We start from the raw sequence: 23,752 nt of genomic DNA, 5'->3' as shown, positions 1-23,752 counted from the left end.
ATTGATTACTGACAATCGGGATGGTAAGTACCCAAAAAAAATTGGTGTACAGAAGTAAAATTGTTTAGCTGTCGTGACAAAGTACAGTATCCTGCCTAAGCATGTGACTGGTATAAATATTTTTCTTCCCAATTCTAATTAAAACAATAAAGTAAATAGGTTAAAATTGACCAAATATTGACAATTTTAATATTTAGTGGTTTGACAATTTAGGAGGATATCAATGCACATTTTTGGCATTTTTGTGTTTGGAAAGTTTACTTTGTATATATAGATCACATGATAACATTTCTATAATGAATCGTACTCAGCGTGCTAATGCACGAAGAGACACAGCGAGCGGAAGACGCTGCAGAGTCAAATAGCAAAAAATATAAGCCTACCTCCTGAAAAGGTAAATATCAGCCATTTGCACTCGTATTTGCTTTGTAACTTGAAAGAATCACCCAGCAAATCTGCTTTGTTTGTGGTAGTCAATTGTCTGTTCAATTTGGTTTTGGTGGGGGGGGGTTTGCTTCCCCATAAACTACATTGAATAAGGTAATGTCCAAATATTTCAATTTGATTTAATGTAATTCTAAGAACTGACCAACCTGTAATAAATGTTGCTTTGTAAATTGTATCCTAATTGTTGCTTACATGTATTTTGCTGGGCTTTAGCCCAGAACTAACTTTGTTTCGCTGTTGCTGATTCAAATTGTTACAAACATTCTTGTTTTAAATGCCAAATATATTTTCTGGGCATTAATGCTGGCACCAGGTTGCGTTCAGAGGCTTGTTATTATAATCTTACTGCAGGTCTCATTATAACAAATTTGTAGTCAGTAAAGGAGTTGAGATCTGGATAAGATGAAATGTTCAGAAGTACATTTGCACTCCCCGATGGCTTAGTGGGTAAAAAGCACAGCAAGATGTGTCACTAAGTCATAGATACAGGCTGATGACCCCCCATTAGAAGGTATGTGTGTGGGGATTGGACTTGATTGTGATGCCTTATGTGGTAGAATAGCCAACCACCATTAATTTTGGGGGCTTGTGTAAGGAATGACCACTTGGATGAGGTGTTAGAGTGGGAGCTAGGATGTTCGTTTGAAAGGCAGGCAGTTTAGCAGTGTGTGACACTGTGGTATGCATGTATGGCTTGACATTTAAAATGTTTAAAAACTCTTAAGCATATTGAAATTGATACAAAATATTAGTGTCAGAACACCTTCATGTTAAATAACTTAATTTTAATGAGGTTTAAACTTTTTAATAACTTGCTGCAGCAGGTTTGGACTTGAAGATGTTTACAGAATGAAATACGGTTTTGGTAAAGTCTTAACCTACATCCAGAGTAAATTTTTATGTGATTATTGGCTACCACAAAATGATTTAGAATTCTCAAGAATTTTCTAAGACATCAGTAGTTTGCTTAAATTATCACCAGCTCTATTTTAAACAGTAGAGTTGCATGAAACTAGGATATGCTACTTCCTTTTAAGTCACTTTCTACATTGCTGGTGAATTTAAGCATCTGAAAACATAGTTGTTCGAATTTATGTTTAATTGAAGAAGTAGCTTAGTTGTCATGGTAACAGCATTGGTAGCAATTCCTGTGAATTATCACATGTTTGGTAGTTCTTAATGTCTGGTGATATTGTGTGTAAGATTTATATTCATTCAATGGAACTGGAAAATTTGAAATTCTTTGAAGATGATCATGATAGGATCACTAACTTATGGGCTATTATGTAGTCATTTTATCAATCTAATCCATCACAGACAAGTTTTTGTAATTTTGCTCTGAAAGCATAGCTTTATTTTGATAACATTTCAGTGTTTGACTGGAACACCCATTTGCAGTGTCCTCAGAATTTAAAACTAATTTGATTGGTAATAGTTGGTGCAATTCCAGAGTTTTCCCTATTTGGAAAGTGTGGGGAATTGGATACGGGGAAGGGGTATTTATAGAGACGGATACAGTTTTTAAGGTAAGTAAAACACTGAGTTTGGGTCAGATCTTAAAGTGTATCCAATTTGCATTGAAATAGGCCTTTTGCTACTTGGAAAATGTGGTTATCTGCTGCAGCTGACTCCTGTCTTTGGGAGGGGAAAGGATCTGAACAGTGCCTAGCAGTTGAAATTTAAGCCTGTGAAACTGCGTATAAACAGGACTAGTAGCTAATTGATGTGATAGCCCAGCTTTATTGTTTGTGTACATTGCACCTATTAAATGCAAAACCACATGTATAGCAGCTGACATTTGGGAATTTCATGAGAGAGAGACAAATGATGTTTGATTGGACTGAGTTAATTTTTAGAGTATAACTGGAGAGTTTTTCAGTGATGACAGTAGATGATGTGCAGTGATAAAACTTCATGCATACGGAATAATTATTGATGGCTAATTATTGGTATCATAGGAACAGGAGTAGGCCATTCAGTCCCTCGAACATGTATCGGCGTAACGTACTAGTTTTCTGATTTCTATTTCTTGGGTTTGGTGTGTTGTAAAAAGCATTGAATGTTGAGAGCATGTTGCTTCACTCCTCCTAAGACATTCAAAGAATCGTTGCTTTTACAACCCACTATTAAATCTTTGTATTTTAGTACCCATACTAACTCTTTTTGTTGCACTATTTTCCTGAAAGAACCAACTTCTTCTTAAAACAGGAACGAAGACGGGACTTAAAAGAAAAATGTGCCACCAAAAAACAGAAATCTTCTGATCAACAAAGTGAAAAGGAGCGTGACAAATGGAGGGAGCGATTAAGTTCAACAGAAAATGGAGAAGACAGACCAAAGCGGAAAGAAAAGAAACCTTCAAAGGCGCAAAGTTATTCAAGATCCAGGTCAAGAGAAAGGCAAGTATTGTTAATATCTTTTAATGTAAATATTTTTATGGTTCAAATAAGTCTCTTGCTTGAGACAACATCTTTGCCACATTTCTAGGGCTAGGTGTTGAAAAGTAATCGGTCTTTGCCTAATTCGGAGTTGACCACTTTGTGGTAACTTTGTCTCAAAGCTTTTAAATTAAGAAGGGCTGTCTTTTTCAGTTGGATGCTGCAGTTGCATGGGTGCCCCGGCAGTATTCTTTTAAGATTATTTTTAGGTGTGTGACTGATTTTCTTCTGTATAAACATGGGAGTCTATATTTGTTATTTTATGTTGTACTCTAGACGGCATCGCAGTCGTGAAAAGAAGAGATCACGTTCACGGAGCAAAGAAAAGAGGTCTCGGAGCCGAGACAGGCGATCAAGGAGCAGGGACAAGCGGTCTCGGAGCAGGGACAAGCGGTCTCGGAGCAGGGATAAGCGGTCTCGGAGCAGAGATAAGCGGTCTCGGAGCAGAGATAAGCGGTCTCAGAGCAGAGATAAGCGGTCTCGGAGTAGGGACAGACGGACTCGAAGCAAGGACAAGCGCTCAAGGAGCAGGGACAAGCAATCTCGGAGCCGGGAAAGGCACTCGAGAAGCAGGGACAGGTGTTCAAGGAGTCGAGGCAGGCGCTCAAGAAGCAGAGAAAAAAAACGACGTCCAAAATCCCGTTCAAGATCACGATCAAGGCACAAGATACGCAGGAGTAGGAGCAGAAGCAAGTAGGTTCATTGCCCTCGTATTTTTTTTCCCTGTAGTTGTACAAAACAAGTTGGACACTTCGTTTAAAAAAAAGTTTTCCTCTCATTTTCTCCCCTCTTTTCTGGTCAATAACTCCCTTATTGGGGTTACATCAGTTCGACATCAGAATTTTACCTCTAGCACCTCATGCACATAGCCATTCATGTATGAACTTTGCCAGTAAGTATTCACTTACAACCAAGCCTCATTCTGTCCTCATCCGACATAAGCATGCACACTTCCAGTAGGGATCAATGGGTAGTAGCCAGGAATGAGTAATATGGTTGTTTTCGCTTCCCTAATCCAGAGCACTATGGGGAATAATACCACCCTTATTGTTGCGCCAGCTGAGATTAGCTAACTCAGCTAAATTCTTAAAAGGGCTTGACAGGGTAGATACAGGGAGGATGTTTCCCCTGGCTGGGGAGTCAAGAACCAGGAGGTCACAGTCTCCGAATAAGGGGTTGGTCATTTAGGACTGAGATGAGGAGAAACTTCTTTACTCAGGGTGGTGAAACTTTGGAATTCTCTACCCCAGGCGGCTGTGGAGGCTCAGTCGAGTATATTCAAGACAGAGATCGATAGATTTTTGAATATTTAAGGGAATCAAAGGATATGGGGATGGTGCAGGAAAGTGGAGATGAGGAAGAAGATCAGCCATGATCTTATTGAATGGCGGAGCAGGCTCGAGGGGTGAAATGGCCTACTCCTGCTCCTATTTCTTATGTTCTAACTCCCCAAAGACCAGAAAATATATTTTAAAATGTAGTAATATATTAAAAATCGTACATCTTTGTGTATATCCTGTCGGCCTTTTCCATTATAAATTCATATGTCCACGTTTATAATGGAAGCTGCCTATGTAAAGACCACTTGATCTGAACTGTCTGTGTGCAATACCAGGGAAGATTGACTGGGCAGTGGCTGCGTGGATATGTAATTGACAATGGGGCAGAGAGTAGTGGTGAGCGGTTGTTTTTCAGACTGAGGGAAGAATGTAGTGGTGTCCACCAGAGGTTGGGGTTGGGCCCACTGCTCTTTTGGATGTACAGGTAGACTATCCTTTATCCGAAAACTTTGGGACCAGCTGTGTTTCGGTTTTCGGAATTTTTCGGATTTCAGAAGGTTTTCGTCTCCGTATCTGGCAACAAACACTGTTGCTTAGCAACAGCTTGTAAACACTCGGGCCCTGCCTTGGAAGCATCTCTGAAGCTGTTGCTAAGCTACAGAGACTCTTTCCACAGCCTGACTGTTTAAAAAAAATGCTAGGGGAAGAAAAAAAAACGAACAAAACGGCTGCTGATTTCTGCCTTTAGATCGAGGTTTCCGGCTCCCCCTGTTCCGTATCTGAATTCCTTGACTTAGTGGGGGTCTGGGGCTCGACTGCCGCCGCCAGTTGTGGGAAAGCCGGATATCGGCTGACTCCTACACTAAGCTGGCCCGCAAATCAGGCCGGGGGGGGGGGGAAGAAAAGACAATCGGACGGGCCGCTGTATTGTTGGGTTCACTCTCCCGGTACCTCCTTCACACTGCCCAGCTCGGCCTGCAATCTCCTACCCAGAAGGGAACTCTGTGACCCTCTGCCCTGCTCACAGGGAAAGGCAGAGCTCTTGGACCACTCCTGTCATGTTTGGCGCCACTCGGGTCATGTCGTGCGCACGACTTACGCTCCACGAAAAACATTTGGTTTTTAGAGGTTTTCGGTTTTCGGAAGTGCGGATGAAGGATAGTCTATCTGTATATTAATGACCTGGACTTGGGTATACAGGGCATCATTTCAAAGTTTGCTGATGACATAAAACTCGGAAATATAGTAAACAGCGAGGAGGATAGTAACCGACTCCAGGAGGATATAAACAGACTGGTGAAATGGGCAGACACATGGCAGATGAAATTTAACACAGAAGTGTGAAGTGATTCATTGTGGGAGGAAGAATGAGGAGAGACAATGCAAACTAAATGGTAGATTTTTAAAGGGGTGTAGGAACAAAGACCCGGAGGTTTATGTACACAAGTCTTTGGAGGTGGCACAGCAAGTTGAGACGGCTGTTTAAAAAGGCATGCGGCCTTGGCTTTATAAATAGAGTACAAAAGCAAGGAAGTTATGCTAAGCCTTTTATAAAACACTGGTTAGACCCCAGATGGAGTATTGTGGCCAATTCTAGGTACCACACTTGATGTCAGAGCCTCAGGAGGAGACTTACCAGACTGGTACCAGAGATGAAAGACTTCAGTTAGGTGGAAAGACTAGAGAAACTGGGGTTGTTCTCCTTGGAGCAGCGAAGGGTTTTGATAGAGTAAGGAGAAACTGTTTCCAGTGGCAAAGGTGAATAACTAGAGGACACAGATTTAAGTTAATTGGCAAAAGAACCAGAGGCGACATGAGAGGGGGGGGGGGGGTGGATTTACACACCGAGTTATGATGTTCTGGAATGCATTACCTGAAAGGGCGGTGGAAGCAGATTCAGTAATAATTTTCAAATGGGAATTGGATAAATACTTGAAATATTTGCAGGCTGTGGGGAAAAGCAGGGGAGTGGGACCAATTGAATAGCTCTTTAAAGAGCTGGCGCAGGCACGATGGGCCGAATGCATCATACTATGACTCTGACTCATTAAAAATAATCAAAGTTCATTGTTTGTGATTTTCGTTAATGCAGATGTATTTGTTAAAGACAATATATGTCCGCAAACTCGCATGATAGTGCATTAAATGTTATTATTCTGCATTCCCAGTCTGTGATTTTTTTTTTCATCACATTCATTTAAGAAACAAAATAAAAGCCTAAATATTTTAAGGCAGGAACATAAAGACAAAAACCGGCAGGGGATGGGGAAATTGTTGGTGGAGTACCAGAGGGTGGAAAAAGAATTGTAGGTGGGTTGGGGAGGGTACTGACAGGTGGGAACATGGAGGCTTGGAGTCCGATGGATCAAAAGGGGCCTTCCCTCATGGTGATCTGCTTTTCCCAATACTGCCAAACCCAAATCTCCAGAACTCCTTCTCGTCTCCTGCTGGACCCTGGGACACCCTTTCCGTGTTCACAAATCTCTACACCGCATTTCTAGTGCTCTTTGATGCCAAAACCACCCCCAATGCTTACAGACCTTGTGAACTCCCTTCCAAATGCTTAGGATCCCTCTCCAGTGAAGTAAGTACCAGGCCTAGTGTTTCTCGAACATCCCTCTCCAGTGCTCCCAGATACAAGGACCCAACTCCAAAATACTGCTAGTTCCTAAAATCCAACCCAGTGCTGCCAGGTCCCTGGGCCTTCCCCAATTTTTGCTATAACATCTCTTCTTAGAAAACCTCCAACTTACCACAAGTGAAACTGCAGAAGATCTGCTAGTAATATAATAAAAGCGGTACTTTGTACGCATATCCTATCCATTACACTTCTCCATGTTTGATTCATCAGATTTTAAGAGTTACTTGCAATTCTCTGTATTAGAAAATTTAATTTCTTTTAAAGAAAAGCATAAAGAAACAAAGCAAGCCATTTGGAATGTACACAGAAATTCTCCAGGAACAGAAAATACTGGAGTCAGGTTTGCAACTTCCTAATCGATCTTGCTAGTATGTTAGAAAGACAAACCAAACCACAGTTGTAACCTGAATTACGATTATTATTTTTGGAATTTGTGTGCATGTGAATAATTTGGGAAACTACTGAGCTCAGAATTGTATTTAATATCAGAAGTGATAGTCAGCAACCCAGGGTTAATAACTGATTTCTGATAGTCATCTCGTTCACGTAGTTGGGCTTAATAATTTCTTCAAGTCAAATTTCACCACAATATTTACCATTGGAAATTTTTTTAAGACTCAACAGAAACTCAGAAATAATAGAATACTATAGAACTATAATCAATAGTTATATTTTTTAAAGATTGGCAGTGATTATGGAATTTGCTCCATTTTTAGATCTTTGTGGCTTACAAAGAGAATCAAATGCAGATAATGAGTTTTCATTTTTGGTATACTGTCCTCTTGAATGATTTGATTTAATTCATAAATGAGGATTCATATTACAGAGAAAAAAGAAAACGTAAGTTCAGTAGAAGCAGAAGCCGTAGCCGGACTCCCCCAGCATTTAGGAGCCGCAATGCTGCCATGGATGCTCAGGAAGCATTGGCTCGAAGGTAATTTTTGTTTCTTCGTATAATTTTTAAATAGTTAACTTTGGTTTTGAGGTTTTATTTGGTTAGATGCAACCCTGTAACATATATGGAGACTATTTGCTTTAAAACTAGAAGGTTAAATAGCTGGTTGGGGATTGGGTGCAGAAAGCAAGTCCCGTTGACCCCACTTCCCTCTGCTTTCAGCCGGGTTGTAATAGAGTAGCACTGATTGTCCAAAAATCAGGTCTCACTGTCCTTTGTTTCTGGCCAGAGGAGCTGCGAATATCCTGCGATCTGTTTTACAATAACGTGACAACAAAGGTGATCATTTTGATACAATGGGGTTTCAATGTATCTCTTTTGTGCTTTTGGTCCCTAGATTTAAAATTTATTGATTTATCAAAGACTTTTTTGCCACCAGCCTAATTGTAGGTAGCATTGGCCACAGAAGGACTTTTCAGTTAACAACACATGCGCATTAAATCCTGTAGTGACTGATAGGTGAATCTCTCACAGTTCAGAAAATTCTTTTCACCTGGTTTTGATGTGCCTGTGCTACTGATAATTCCAAAGCTCTTCAGCTAGCAGCAGCGTGCAGGTGTGTATTAAGTCCCACGGTGATTGAGGTGGCAACTCCTTGGAGCTAACCATAATTTACCAGCTGAAAAATGTTGTCTTTTTGGCACCTCATATTATCCTTCATATAATTCTACTCAAGTGTTCCAGTAAAAAATAAAATTTATATTGTGTTGATTATGAATTATGGATTCTATTTCATAGAATACCTTGGCTCCAGTTTAGAGGTACTGCTGCTACTTGTGTCTATTATAAAGGTCAGCTTCCACAGGAAGCTCATGCTCCCTCTGAATTGAAACATGACCGTATACACACATTAATCTAGGATAGTGTGCCACAGGGGGAACAATGAACCCTAATACCAAAGAAGTACACCCTAGAAATACAGATAACCACTGCACACTATTCATCTCTGTGAAGGGCCAAATAATACTGACACTCCGTATATCTTGCTACAAACAGAATCACATTTATTTAGAATTGAAATTAAACAGAACCAAGAGCAAACATGGCAGATTTCATTAGATTATAGAATTCTCTCAACTCTGACCCGTTTCAAAATAATATGTATTGAAGTTCTCTCATTCGCTGTAGTTTTCCAGTTTAACTTTGGGCAATGTCTGTATTGCGAAGTTGATACGTGAAATTGGATGTTCATGGAGTGTTCCACTTGCCCCAGCTCAACTGCCTGGCAAAGCAGAAAATCACTGACTAAACGTTAATACCAGCAACAGTTATCCCTCCTGCTCTGAACTGTGAACAGAGGCAAAAAAAGATCAAACGTGTATCTTTCCCAATTAAATAAAGTTGTTACTCTCTAATAGGGTTCAGAGAAATTGCCCTGACTAGTTTTCCTGATGCTGTTTATACTTGTGAAAAAAGCAAGTCTTATACAGACCAGGGTAGCCAACCCCCATCCATCCCTGCGTGGTCTATGAATATTTAACTAAAATTATAATTCACTAGCCAAGCCATATATGAAACGTGCAACAGTAACTATGTCTGGAAGATAATTTTTTAGATGCCAAGACAAAAATGTGCAGGCATTGGCAGTCAAAATAATGGTTAAGTATTTAGTAACTTCTAATGTTTTGAATCACAGGCTTGAAAGAGCAAAGAAGCTTCAGGAGCAAAAAGAAAAAGAGCTACTGGAGAAACAGAAAGTGGAGCAAACCGATACTGCAGGTAATTCTTAATTATTGAATGTATTACAACATTTGCTAATTTTAAGGTTTGCAAAACAAATACAAGTAGAGATGAATAACTGCATGGAAACAAATGTAAACCTTTCATATCCAAGATCAGATGTTTATAGAATATTGTTTGGTTGTCAGTCTTTGTTGGGTTTGTGGTAGGGAAGCGGAAGATTGAAAATGTTTAAATACTGCAATTTTGGCAGACTGACTTCATAACACACTTGAAACCACAACAACAATTTGTATTTGTATAGCGCCTTTAACATAGTAAAACGTCCTAAGGTGCTGCACAGGAGTATTATAAGACAACAAATTTGACACCGAGCCACATAAGGAGAAATTAGGGCAGGTGACCAAAAGCTTGGTCAAAGAGATAGATTTTAAGGAGCATCTTAAAGGAGGAAAGAGAGGTAGCGAGGCGAAGAGGTTTAGGTAGGGAATTCCAGAGTTTAGGGCCTAGGCAATAGAAGGCACGGCCACCAATGGTTGCGCGATTATCTTCAGGGTGCTCAAGAGAGCAGAATTAGAGGCGTGCAGATATCTCTTGGGGGGGGGGGGGGGGGTGTGGTGTTGTGGGGCTGAAGGAGATTACAGAGATAGGGCGGGGCAAGGCCATGGAGGGATTTGAAAACAAGGAGCCAATGTAGGTCAGTGAGCAGAAGGGTGATGGGTGAACGGGACTTGGTGCGAGTTAGGACATGGGCAGCCGAGTTTTGGATGACCTCAAGATTACGTAGGGTATAATGTGGGAGGCCAGCCAGGAGTGCGTTGGAATAGTCCAGTCTAGAGATAACCAAGAGGTGGAAATAGGCAGTCTTTGTTATGCTGCGGATATGTGGTCGGAAGTTCATTTTGGGGTCAGATGTGACACCAATGTTGCGAACAGTGTGGTTCAGCCTCCGACAGACATTAGGGAGAGGAATGGAGTCAGCGGCTATGGAATGGAGTTTGTGGCGGGGACTGAAAACAATGGCGTCGGTCTTCCCAATATTTAATTGGAGAAAATTTCTGCTCCTCTGCTGGATGTCGGACAGGCAGTCTGACAATTTAGAGACCGTGGAGGGGTCGAAAGAAGAGGTAGTGAGGTAGAGCTGGGTGTCGTCAGCGTACATGTGGAAACTCATAGAAACATAGAAGATAGGAGCAGGAGTAGGCCATTCGGCCCCTCAAGCCTGCTCCGCCATTCAATGCGATCATGGCTGATCATCCAAATTCAGTACCCTGTCCCTGCCTTCTCCCCATATCCCTTGATCCCTTTAGCCTTAAGAAATATATCTAACTCCTTCTTGAATATATTTAATGAATTGGCCTCTACTGCCTTCTGTGGTAGAGAATTCCACAGGTTCACCACTCTCTCTCTGGGTGAAGAAATTCCTCCTCATCTCAGTCCTAAATGTGACTTTGATGAAAGCCGTTTCGGTACAAGGGCGGAAACCTGATTAGAGGAATTCAAACATGGAATTGCGGGAAAGATGGGCACAAATTTGGGAGGCGACAACACATTCAAGGACTTTGGAGAGGAAAGGGAGGTTGGAGATGAGGCGGTAGTTTGCAAGGACGGAGGGATCAAGGGTTGGTTTCTTGAGGGGGTGATGACGGCAGACTTGAGGGAGAGGGGGACAGTACCTGAGGAGCCGTTAACAATGTCGGCTAACGTGGAAGCCAGAAAAGGAAGTTGGGTGGTCAGTAGTTTGGTGGGAATAGGGTCAAGGGAGCAGGAGGTGGGTCTCATGGACAAGATGAGCGTGGAGAGGTTGTGAGGGGAGATTGGCGAGAAACTGAAGAAAGATGAGAGTTCAGGGCTAGGGCAGGGGGGAACTTTAGAGGAAGTTTGGCCCGGTGGGTTAGGGGAAGGAAGGGAAGTGGCAGAGGCAGCTGAACGGATGGTCTCAATCTTAGAGACAAAGAAGTTCATGAGCTCCTCACACTTGTTATCGGAGGTGAGGGAGGAGGAGACGGGAGAGTGAAATCCCCTATAGTTGTAGGCTCCACAGCAGAAGTGAAATCCATTATTGACATGTCTCTGGCTTCCTGGAAGATGAGAGACCAGCAGGGCTTTTCTGCAGCAATCCATTTAAAAATTGTAGCCATGATTTTTATGCTGGCTGCCGATTAATTCCCAACCATAGGTCATTTTTAATAAAGTACTTGGACATAGAATTTATGTATGAGATTTTGTGGTACTTAATACTATGGCACTTCATGAAATATAATAAACAGATGGATTTACATAAATTTTACTAGTTTTGTCCATTAATAAACAATATTATGTCAACACTGTGACATGGCACCTGATTATATATCACTTCAGAATTGGGACGCAGCATTCCACATTGCTGTACTTTTATGAAGTGTTTATTCCTCCTTCCTTCCTCCATTGTCAAGCTGAGAGGTTTACTGAGGAGGTAAAAGGATCATTTTAAAAATTGGTCTGATTTGTCAGCTTTCTGTTCAGTCATAATTTCTGATTAGCCCTAGATGTATCTGTTGACACAGTTTTTGAGCCGAATCTGTCTCATACTTTTAAAGATTCCCATTTCTAATGAAATTGTGGAGTTTCTGTTTTACATGTACAGTCTGAAGCCTCCTCATGGATGAAAATGTTTGAGATTCTGGATTGTATCCATTGTGCAGTAAATACCCCAGAATGTAAACTTTTATTTTCCCCCCTTTTTCACATTTTCTCTTCTCCACCCTAAACTAGATACAGTAATATTTGCACATTAATTGAGTTTTTCATGTTTTGGCATCAATGGGACAAATCCAATATTTTATCACTTACTGTAGTAAGAAACTAAAGTGTAAATAATGCACTTGCTGCTGAACAGTATACCCTGTTATGTTGCTAATTGTTACAGTGAGTAACGCAGTAGGAAGCATTCATCCTTGGTTTTAATTGTATTAGCTCATTAATATTTATGTTTTACACTTTCCCATATCCTATTCTTTCCAAAATAGTTTAAAAGTGGGCTCTCAAAGTGATACAATTTCAGGATTAAGAACATTGTTACTGATTTACAGGCAATTGGCATTACTGTGATCATGTGAGGGAATGCGAGGAAGTTGTAACTGAAGAGCGAAGTCCAAGTCTTGGAGCATTTGTCATGCAATAAATACACACTAGAATATCAGCTCATAGTGTCCCTTGGTAATTACTGCACATATGCAGATGTCAGGAACTATAATGTGCATGCAAAACCAAAACTGCAATAATGTTTAAAATTGGATTTTGAAAAAACACAACTGGACAAATACTGCTGGAAAATAAGCATTATTTATTTTCAACAGATACAACTAATGGATCACTTGGAAATGTCAGCCAGCCAACAGGTAGGAAAACTTAATATCTATTAGCGAAGTATGTCCTTTCACAATTACATTTGCATTTAATTTCAAATTATCCAAGTTGCCAGAGCTTCCTGTATGTGATTAGTCTTTCAGTTTTGACTTGTAAGGAGCATTTGATGGAACACAGAACTTCCAGCCAGATACAATTTGTGTTATTTTGTTTGCTGTCCTAGAAAGCTACGTTAGAAATCCAGTCCTGTTTTAAGCTGTGGGTCAGAACCACTTGTCAGTATTCACCTATGCTCCTCACTACCAGTCCCATCTTCAGCTCTTAGAAATCCAGTCCTGTTTTAAGCTGTGGGTCAGAACCACTTGTCAGTATTCACCTATGCTCCTCGCTACCAGTCCCATCTTCAGCTCTTAGAAATCCAGTCCTGTTTTAAGCTGTGGGTCAGAACCACTTGTCAGTATTCACCTATGCTCCTCACTACCAGTCCCATCGTCAGCTCTTAGAAATCCAGTTCTGTTTTAAGCTGTGGGTCAGAACCACTTGTCAGTATTCACCTATGCTCCTCACTACCGGTCCCATCTTCAGCTCTTAGAAATCCAGTCCTGTTTTAAGCTGTGGGTCAGAACCACTTGTCAGTATTCACCTATGCTCCTCACTACCGGTCCCATCGTCAGCTCTTGGCTGATGCTGATGATGCTGCTACCGCCACCAGGTGGAGAATTCCCGCATGTGGCAGCATCTGCACCCAGAGCAAAGCAGCAATTCTATGTAGGTTCTAGAGCCAAGACAGTCATTGAAGACTGCATCATAGAGGGAGCGTGCAGGATGACAGAGAGGAGTATTTTGAAGCAGAAAAAGTTCCTTGGGGAAGGGAACTAAGGAACAGGAGGAGGCCATTCAGCCCCTCGAGCCCGTTTCGCTATTCAGTTAGATCATGGCTGATCTGTACCTCAACTCCATTTACCCACTTTCACCACATTCCTTGATACCGTTAACTAACAAAAATCTATTGATCTCGGTCTTAAATTTCAATTGACCCAGCATCTGTAGACATTGAGGAGTGAGTTTAGGATTTCCACTACACTTTGTGTGGAAAAAGTGCTTCGCTCTTTAATGACCTAGGTCTAATTTTAATATAATGCCCCTTCTAGATTCCCCCATCAGAGGAAATAGTTTCTCAGTGTCTACCTTAGCAAATCCCTTTATCATTTTAAAGACCTCGATTAGACCATTCCTCAACTTTCTAAACTCGAGGGACTACAAACCAAGTTAATGCAACCTATCCTCGTAATTTAATCCTTTGAGCCCGAGTATAATTCCTTGTTTCTGCGCTATACCTCCTCCAAGGCCAATATATCTTTCCTGCAATTTTGTGCCCAAAACTGAACGCAGGACTCCAGATGGGGTCAACCCAAGGCTGTACAACTGAAGCATCACTTCCTTACTTTGGTATTCCAACCCCTCGGAGTTAAAGGCCACCATTCCATTAGCCCTTTTTGATTACTTTTTGTGCCTGTTCATTAGCTTTTAGTTACCTGTGCACATGAGCATCTGAATCCCTTCACTCCTCCACAACTCCTGGTGTCTCACCATTATGAAAATGCTTCTGGTTCCAGGGTTTTGCACAGTAGAAGTAATTAGAATATTTGTGGGAGGCAGAGAATTGCGAATTATTTGATTCTGTAAAATCAGTATTAAAAAGGTTGAATGTTACTCGTAGAGAACCTACTGCAGTTTAATGCTTGTAAATTCTGGAATTTTACGTTTATTGTATTTTGTTGAAACTCCCTTCCAGAACACTTGCAGAAGCGATGTATGCAGCAGAGTTCAGTAGATTCTAATGGTAATGCCATTGAACTATCGGGGAGGTGGTCAGGCTATCTCTTGTTGGAGATGATCATTGCCTGCCATTTGTGTAGCGTGAATGTCATCAGCCAATTATTAGCCCAAGTCTGGATGTTGTCCAGGTTATGCTTGACTGTTTAATTATATGAGGAATTATGAATGGAGTTGAACACTGCAATCTTCAACGAAGAGCACTTCAAACCTTGTGATGAGGGAAAGGTTCTTGATGAAGCAGTTGAAGATAGTTAAGCCAAGGACACTGCCCTGAGAAACTCCTGCAGCAATGTCCTGGGACTGAGATGTGGTTCATGTTGACTTCGGTTTTACTCAGGCTGCTTGGTGCCACACTCGGTCAAATGCTGCCTCGATGTCACTCTCACCTCCCCTCTGAACTATATTCACATTTATAAATGTATATGTTATATATGGGTATTAATCTGCTAGAGTTGAATTTATCTGAACAGGTGTGTATAATTGTATTTTTGATGTTAACAGTTAGCAGTGGATCAGTTCTCAATGTTGCTGCTCTCCTGGCATCTGGTACTCAAGTTACACCTCAGATTGCAATGGCTGCACAGATGGCAGCACTCCAAGCCAAGGCACTGGCCGAAACTGGTATAGCTGTGCCTAGTTACTACAATCCAACTGCTGTCAACCCAATGAAGTTTGCAGAGCAGGAGAAGAAACGTAAACTCCTCTGGCAGAACAAGAAGGAAGGGGTGAGTTTGAATAAAAGTTCTACAGGGTACAAGACATCAGTGCTGCACAGACGCTGTATGGCTTTGTCTGTGTTCCATCAGACTTTGATACAAATGCTTTTTAAAAATCTTTTTTTCAGTTTTTCTTTTCTCTACCCCACCCCCAACCTTTGTGCCTACTTTCATCATGCACCTGGCTTGATGGGATGGGCTAGCTCCTTTCTCCCAGGACTCTGCTATTACCATTTCTACTGGCTCTGAGAAGATTTGCCCATTCTTTTATTATTTTTGCTCTGCAAATGTGAAAAGGGCTGAAGTTTTAAAATTTGTTATCAGCACCATCTCTCCTAGGGGCGGGGCTGGTTTTTGTTATATACCGTGCAGGTCTTTCTATTTTAATCATTTTCATTGATGCTTTCTGTATTCTATTTGTATTGCTTTATGTGATTATAGTGTTTTTCCCTTCATCTTCTGTGGTTAGTTTAAGAAAGTCTGACTTGTAAAATGTGATTTATGAATTAGCAAGAATTTGGCAGAGAATACAAATTCTGTTCAAAGCAGATTTAATTTAAATTTGGTTTCTTTTGTATTATTTATCTGTTACCTGGGGCAGATAAATGTCTTGGAAGTGGAAACAAACAAAACTCCAAGCTTGCAGATGTTACCAAATTGAGTGAGACTGTAAACGGGGAACAGCTGGTCCAAATATAAAGAGCCTGGATAGATTATGGAGCTAGGCTGTCGAATGGTATATAGATATCTGCAGAGTTGTGAGATTGGGAAAGGATAATCAAGATGGCGATATAAGCTAAAAGGTATTATTTTACAGGACCTAACTTAGGAGAAGGGTTTTGTAGGTATTGATGGATTGATTGCTGAAGTCATTTGCATAGTGTGCAGCAGTAGTAAAGCGTGCACGTGGGATCTGGGGCTATGTAGCCAGTGGAATAAATGGAGCACATATCTCAGGAAGCGATTGATTTTGTACAGGATCCTGGTCTAGCCCCACCTGGAGTGCTGTGTAGAGTTCTGGTTGCCATATAAGAAAGACATCATCCATTAGAGAAAATGCTGCGATGGGCAACTAAACTGATAGCTGGGATTAGGGACCTGAGTTATGAGGAGAGGACACAGGAGCTGGGGAATATATCTACACTGGCGAAGTGAAGGCTCGGGTGAGTATATAGAAGTGATCAAGTTCCTAAATGGCATAGACAAGATAAAGTCAATATATTTAACTAGGTCACTGATTCTACAGCATGAGGATACATAACCTTAAACTTAGATGCTAGAGGGTGAAAAGACTTTAACCATCTGTGTAAAGCAGTTTAATGTATGGGATAAACTTTCAGGGAGACAGTGGGGGCTTATTTTATCAGCAGATTTGAGAGAGTTGAATAATTTGATGGAGGGTTATGCCAGACATTGTGATATATTTCCTAGGCACTGGATTGGGCCAGATGTATCCCACTGGCCTTTTCCATTCCTACATAACAATTTATATTGATCAATTCAAACGGTAGAAAAAACAAAAACTTCATGCAATTTGTTTCTGGAAATTGTGATCTGACCACAATATCTGCATGGTCACTAAAAGTTGGTCTTCTGTGTAAGTGTTGTGTCTAACTTATGTTACACGTGCAAAGTGCCCATCAAACAAAATCTTAACTGCCTCAGATTGCCCAGGGACCAATCAAAAATCATTCCACTATTTTTGCCAAATTTTTTCAGCACCTACATGCACCACTTTCAACGCTCCCACACCCCAGTATCCCCGTTGCAACAGCGTCTCTTCCAACTCGCTGTGAAGACGAAGGTATTTCTGCAAGTATGTATGTACCAGTTACTTTAAATCTAGGCCCCCTGGTTATTGACCCCTCTGCTAAGGGAAATAGGTTCTTCCTATCCACTCTATTTAGATCCCTCATAATTTTATACATCTCAATTAAATCTCCTCTCAGCCTCCTCTGTTCCAAAGAAAACAACCCCAGCCTATCCAAATTTTCCTCATAGCTAAAATTCTCCAGTCCTGGCCAATGTTCCCTTTAAGCTGTGCAGCTCCTGCGCAACCTGCTCAGCAGCTTTTAAATAGGAAAAACCGTGCATGTGCGGTCTTTTGAATGTGCCGTGCACCCAAAAGAAAATTAAAGGGAACATTGATCCTGGCAATATCCTCATAAATCTCCTCTGTACCCTCTCTAGTGCAATCACATCTTTCCTGTAATGTGGTGACCAGAACCGTACACGGTACTCTAGCTTTGGCCTAACAAGTGTTTTATACGGTTCAAGCCTAGCCTCCCTGCTCTTGTATTCTATGCCTTGGCTAATAAAGGAAAGTATCCCATATGCTTTCTTAAGGCACCTTATCTACCTGTCCTCCTACTTTCAGGGATCTGTGGACATGCACTCCAAGGTCCCTCTGTTCCTCTACACTTCACAGTATCCTACCATTTATTGTGTATGACCTTGCCTTGTTCGACCTCCCCAAATGCATTACTTCACGCTTCTCCGGATTGAATTCCATTTGCCAATTTTCTTCCCACCTGACCAGTCCCTTAATACCTTTCTGCAGTCTACAGCTTTCTTCCTCACTATCAACCACACGGCCAATTTTTGTAGCATCTACAAACTTCTTAATCATGCCCCCTACATTGAAGTCTAAATCATTGCCGGAAACCACAAAAAGCAAGTGACCTAGTACCAAGCCCTGCGGAACCCCACTGGAAACAGCCTTCCAGCCACACAAACACCCGTCGACCATTACCCTTGGCTTCCTGGCACTGAGCCAATTTTGAATCCAACTTGCCACTTTCCCTTGGATCCCATGGGCTTTTACTTTTCTGACCAGTCTGCCATGTGGGACCTTGTCAAAAGCCTTGCTAAAATCCATGTAGACAACATTAAATGCGCTACCCTCATCGACCCTCCTTGTTACCACCTCAAAATTCAATCAAGTTAGTCAGACACGACCTTCCCTTAACAAATCCACGCTGACTCTCCTTGATTAATCCGTGCCTTTCTAAATGACGATTAATACTATCCCTCAGAATTTACCAATAATTTGCCCACCACCGAGGTTAGGCTGATAGGCCTGTAATTATTCAGTCTATCCCTTTCTCCCTTTAACAGCAGTACAACATTAGCAGTCCTCCAGCACCATGCCTATAGCCAGAGCGGAGAGGAAAATGATGGTCAGAGCCTCCCTTGCTTTTCTTAACCGTCTGGATGCATTTCACTCTTGATGGCCTGGGATACATTTCATCTGGGCCTGGTGATTTATTTAGTTTCAAAGATGCTAAATCCCTTAATATTTCCCCTCTCAGTATGTTTATCTAATATTTCACACTCCTCCTTAACTATGTCTGCACGTCCCTCTCTTTTGTGAAGAACCATACGCACGTCTTCCGCCTCCACACACAGGTTACCTTATTTATTTATAAAACATCTTTGGGTTTTCCTTGATTTTACTAGCCTTCCCAATCTTTCTTTCTGTAAAATGTTATTTTAAACCATTTACTTGTTTCTTTTCTTACTCCAAGTCAGTATGATGTAGTGGATTTTCACATGCTTTTTTTGTTCTATTCAAGGATAAGTCACAGACTGCAGAATTATGGGAAAAGCTAAATTTTGGTAACAAGGACCAAAATGTAAAATTCCGAAAATTAATGGGCATCAAGGTGAGTTGTATTAACAGTGCAGACCATAAGTTATTTGTATTTTGTGTGACTTTTTAAAAAATGTCCAAAGACCAAAGTAAAATGGCAAGTGATTACTGAAAAACATTAATGCCATTAGAATGAAATAATGCATACCTGCTATAGTGGATGGTTTTTGAGTTAAAGCTATTTGAACATTCCAGCCACTTGTGGTCAATGTCACTGTTGAACCAAGTGGCTGTGCGAAGACATGTTACACCTTGGTGTGTAGAAAGGGCTTGGATTTACCTCTTAGTTAAATTTGTATTCTGAAGTGGCGTTCTCTGCTAATTAACTACAGCCACCCAGAATAATCCTTGTCGGAAGTAATGCAGTACCTTTTGGCTCTTCAGGTAAAACTGTAAATGTAAATTTTAAGAGACTTTCCTCTCACGGGTGAGTTTTACCCCAGGATCCCAGATGACGTGCTCTACAGTGGGGAGAAAAGCTGCACCACCTCGAGACCAATTTCTGCAGAAAGCCCAACCAAGTTTTGTGGCATAGGAATTCAGATTCTGCAGCTAGTCTGTCTACAGTTGGCTGTCATCTCAATTTCAGTATAATTTTAAATCCCCTTGAATATATTTTAAATGGTTTAAAAGCAACTTGCTGTGTTCCTCTTCTGAGTCTTGCACTGCTCCGCTATTTGCAGTCATAGTTTGCACTTTATACGGCTAGCTCATCTGACTTTTCACCTAGTCAGTGAGCCAGCTAGATGTTGAAGGGTGAGAAAGAAGCAACAGTGGAACATCATGTAAACCAGGTTGTCGTAGGAGAGATTAAGTAGAATGGGCCTATATTCTCTGGAATTTAGAAGAATGAGAGGTGATCTCATTGAAACAAGATTCTGAGAGGCTGTTTCCCCTAGCTGGTGAGTCCAGAACTAGGGGTCTGCCATTTAGGACTGAGATGAGGAGAAATTTCTTCACTTAGAGGGTTGTGAATCTTTGGAATTCTCTACCCGAGGGCTGTGGATACTCAGTCGTTGAGTATATTCAAGAATGAGATCGAGAGATTTTTGGACACAAAGGGTACAAGGGATACGGTGGGAAAGTGGAATTGAAATAGAAGATCAGCCATGATCTTATTGAATGGCGGAGCAGCCTCGACTGGGCATATAGCCGACTCCTGCTCCTATTTCCTATGTTCTTATCAACCAATATGACAGTGTGCTCAGCTGAAAAATTATGTGGAGATAGGAAGGTAAGTCTGCCTTGTGGTTACACAACATTTGACTGACAAAGCACATTGAGAGGCCTTAATTGTCTGGAATGTCATGTTATTTTATTGTAATCATTTTGTTTTGAAGGATGAGGAAGAGGTCAGAACCCCAATCCCAAATCCTGCTGAAAGTTTCAAAACTCTAAAGCAGCAAGAAGAAGTGTTCAGGAACTTGGATGCTCAGTATGAGATGGCACGATCACAAACCCACACACAGAGAGGCATGGGCCTGGGTTTCTCGTCTTCGATGAGAGGAATGGATGCAATTTAAGAACAACCATTGTACTTGTGCTTAAGTACATGATTTTTTTATATCGTCTTCGTCCATGTTGGAGATTTAAAGCTTCATCTTGACTTTCACTTTCCCGTTTACTGAAAAAGCTAGCAGTCTAGCTTGCATGGTTGTTGCAATGCAAAATAATTTATTGAAAATGGTTTTGATTGTAAAGATAACTAGGTGTATCAACAATCATACTGTGATAGTTACTCTTCCTTAAACATTGGGACTTCATTGAAGAAACAGTTGATGGCAATGTTTTGCAACAAGGAAAAGGGAAGTTCTATCATATCTTTTTTTTCTTTTTATGTATTTGAAGTGATGTATGCAGACTGGATTCAAACAGCCCAGTCTCATTCATATTCTGTTGTAATACTTCATGTTGCTGTATTATGTGATTGCTTTTGTACTAAAACTTGTACAGTTATTTTCATCTTTTGAAATGCAAATGATGATTGTGTAGTTGTAAATTAGGATTTAGTTTGTTTGTAAGTACTTATTCCAGTGCTGAAAAGCGCTTTATAGTGTACTGTTCATTATCAAGCTTTCTGGACAATAAATGGATGATTTTGAATACAACTACTGATGTAATGAGATCTAGAATGTTCTGTGAGCATGGTCAGTAATTCTATCACCAACAGATATGTTGTTAGTTGAAAGGAAATAGGTTATCCAGTCTACTCTGCTTCTCAAGCCCCATCTTTTTGACCAAGTTTTCTCTATCACTTGCACCATGGCTCTGCAATTTTTCCTTTGTTTCATTTATTTTTTTTCCTTCTGTAAAGCACTTTGGGATGTTCTATAAATGTCAGTTACAGAATAGCCTGTCAATAGTCACTGTCTAGGCTAACACACTTGGACAAGCTAATGTATATAGTTATAGTTCCTATGCTTGTCTACAGCCATCCCCCTGCCGGGCCTTCAGCAAAGGAGGGAAGAATGAGAAAGAAAGACGTGCATTTATATAGCTCCTTTCACGACCTCAGGACGTCCCAAAGTGCTTTACAGCCAATGAAGTACTTTTGAAGTGCTGTCATTGTTGTAATGTAGGAAATGCGGCAGCTAATTTGCACACAAGCTCCAACAAACAGCAATGTGATAATGACCAGATAATCTTGTTTAATGTTGATTGAGGATAAAAGTTAGCCAGGACACCGGGGATAACTCCCCTGCTCTTTGAAATAGTGCCACGTGATCTCTTACGCCCACCTCAGTTTAATGTCTCATTCTAAAGACAGTGCCACTGACGGTGAGGCACTCCCTCAGAATGAGGGCTAACATAACGCTTTGATGATCTTGAGAGCTATTGCAGTCTCCCATCCTGGACGATATGATTTGTGATTCTAAAATAAGATCTAAGGACTCGGAACAAAGAGTGGGAAATCAGGAAAAATGAATATAACTGAAAAGATTTACCGTGAGGAAGACTATACGATAACTAACACACCTATTTATCATTTGTTCATATGTCTGATTGCTATTCAGTAGCCTGTGGACACTTGAGTCTAGGCTCACAATGCTGGATGAGGTAATGGCGAACTGCTGTCATCCATGGTACTGTATCCCCCCCTAAAAGTCAGGTTCAGCATAAAAGTAACCTGCAAGGAGGGTTGAATGTGTGGTGGAAAGAAAACCAACTGAATCACTTCTTGAAATGGTCCTGTGAAAATTAAATATTGAAACACCTTATAATGGCTGTAGATTGCCTTCAGAATTATTCAAAGCACCAGTTCTCAACAGAAATTAGAAGAACTGTTCATGGAGGCATAGTGACTACCCACTTAATATTAGCACAACTTGGAAGGGAGGGCTATAAACCAAAATGAGAACATTTTTAAAAAAATGGTGGATGGCAGGAGGGAGAGATTGCTACTTTGTTCTTTGAAGTGGTTGTACACAAACAACCAGCATGGATTCTGACTAAAGTTAGTAGCAGGAGAAAGATAAGTGAGTATGGTTAAGCAAAAGAAGGATCTTGTCTTTCATGTCTGAAGACTCCCAAGAGATTCCTCTGCTTTTCTCAGTTGCATAGCTTACCTTCTCTGGTGTAAAATACATAATCATTACACCATCTAGGAACTACAGATAATGTAGGAGCCTTAAGCACAGAACATAGAGCTTCATTAAAGGTTTTGAAGAAGGGTCAAACCCGAAACGTCAACTCAAATTTCTCTCCACGGATGTTGCCTGACTTGCTGAGTTTTTCCAGCATTTTCTGTTGTTTTTTCATTAAAGGCTCAGCTGGAAGGCAGTGAGTAACAGAGCTATGCAGACCAGTAAGGTCCGAGGTCTAATCGTTGGCTTGTGCTGTTAGTGATAGGGGTGCTACAATTAGCCTTGGTGGATCTTCTCGTGGACTTGCTATTGGGCCTGGCTAAAACAGCATTTTGTAGGTCCAGGATGGGCGGGTCACTCTGGCTGCCTGCCTGCCTTCTGCAGTCTTGTGTGTGCCAGGGTGACCCTGGAGAGGGAGCATGCAGTGTCCACTAGTACACTTGATGTCTTCCCCTGACTGGTGGGCACCGCAGGGTATAGAGTGTCTTATAAACACTAATGACATGATATAGTTGGGAAGGTTCCCTTTACTTTTGTTGGGACATTGTTGCTTATTTTGGCTGCTTTTAGTTTGATTGGACCATATGTTTCTTACATTAGTGGTGCCCTAAAAGCAGCACTTGTGATGACTTAACAGAAAATGCTGGAAAAACTCAGCAGGCCAGGCAACATCCGGGGAGAGAGATTAGAGTCGACGTTTCGGGTCAAACCCTTTTTCAAAACTGGAAAGGAAATGAAATAGATCGAAAGGCAGGACTGGGGAGGGAACAAAAGAAGTGAATAGACATTAAGAGGTATTCAAAACGAGACGAGATGGTGATAGGACTAGTAAAGAGACAAAAGACGGCTCAGATTAGGTGTGAAATGTACTGGCAGAAAGAGATAGCTGCCATGTAAAAAAAAAGAGGGGAGGGGGAGGGAAAACCGGCACAGAAAGCAGAATGGCCGCTAGCTGTCAAAAGTTGCAGCATTCAGCTTTCTGTTCTGGCGAGATCTCTTAAATCAGCCTGAGAGGAAGGAATTAACTTGGAGTACAGATTCAGTGTTTGACAGCTTCAAAGAGCTGTCAAACACTGATATTTCATCTGTCAAAAGCTTTTGACTGATGAAAAGTCAATCTGTGACGTCACCTGTTGCCGGGTGGCCCTTAATTAGCCAGCTGAGCCCGCTGG

General features: G+C 41.2%; 1 protein-coding gene across 4 annotated transcripts in view; it reads left to right on the top strand.

Moving 5' to 3' along the window:
* The window catches only part of rsrc2 (arginine/serine-rich coiled-coil 2), a 31,056-nt gene extending 9,952 nt beyond the window's left edge, over positions 1-21,104 (top strand). For 2 of the 4 annotated variants that reach the window (XM_085961671.1, XM_085961670.1), the window contains 8 exons: positions 2,656-2,846; positions 3,162-3,578; positions 7,633-7,740; positions 9,398-9,480; positions 12,780-12,821; positions 15,130-15,353; positions 18,920-19,009; positions 20,337-21,104. In XM_085961671.1, the coding sequence (XP_085817797.1) occupies positions 2,656-2,846; positions 3,162-3,578; positions 7,633-7,740; positions 9,398-9,480; positions 12,780-12,821; positions 15,130-15,353; positions 18,920-19,009; positions 20,337-20,519 (1,338 nt within the window). In that variant the 3' untranslated portion in view covers positions 20,520-21,104. Of the gene's footprint in view, positions 1-400; positions 2,847-3,161; positions 3,579-7,070; positions 7,147-7,632; positions 7,741-9,397; positions 9,481-12,779; positions 12,822-15,129; positions 15,354-17,063; positions 17,161-18,919; positions 19,010-20,336 lie in introns of those variants that run through there. The other 2 variants (XM_085961673.1, XM_085961672.1) reach the window with 2 other exon arrangements.
* The last annotated feature ends 2,648 nt before the right edge of the window (positions 21,105-23,752 follow it).

The sequence above is a fragment of the Somniosus microcephalus genome, chromosome 19, assembly GCF_052327205.1.
Source record: "Somniosus microcephalus isolate GS21.2 chromosome 19, FLI_Smic_1.0, whole genome shotgun sequence".
Classification (NCBI taxonomy): domain Eukaryota; kingdom Metazoa; phylum Chordata; class Chondrichthyes; order Squaliformes; family Somniosidae; genus Somniosus; species Somniosus microcephalus.
The sequence above is the reverse complement of the archived record's forward strand: the minus strand, read 5'-3'. Positions and strand labels throughout refer to the sequence as shown.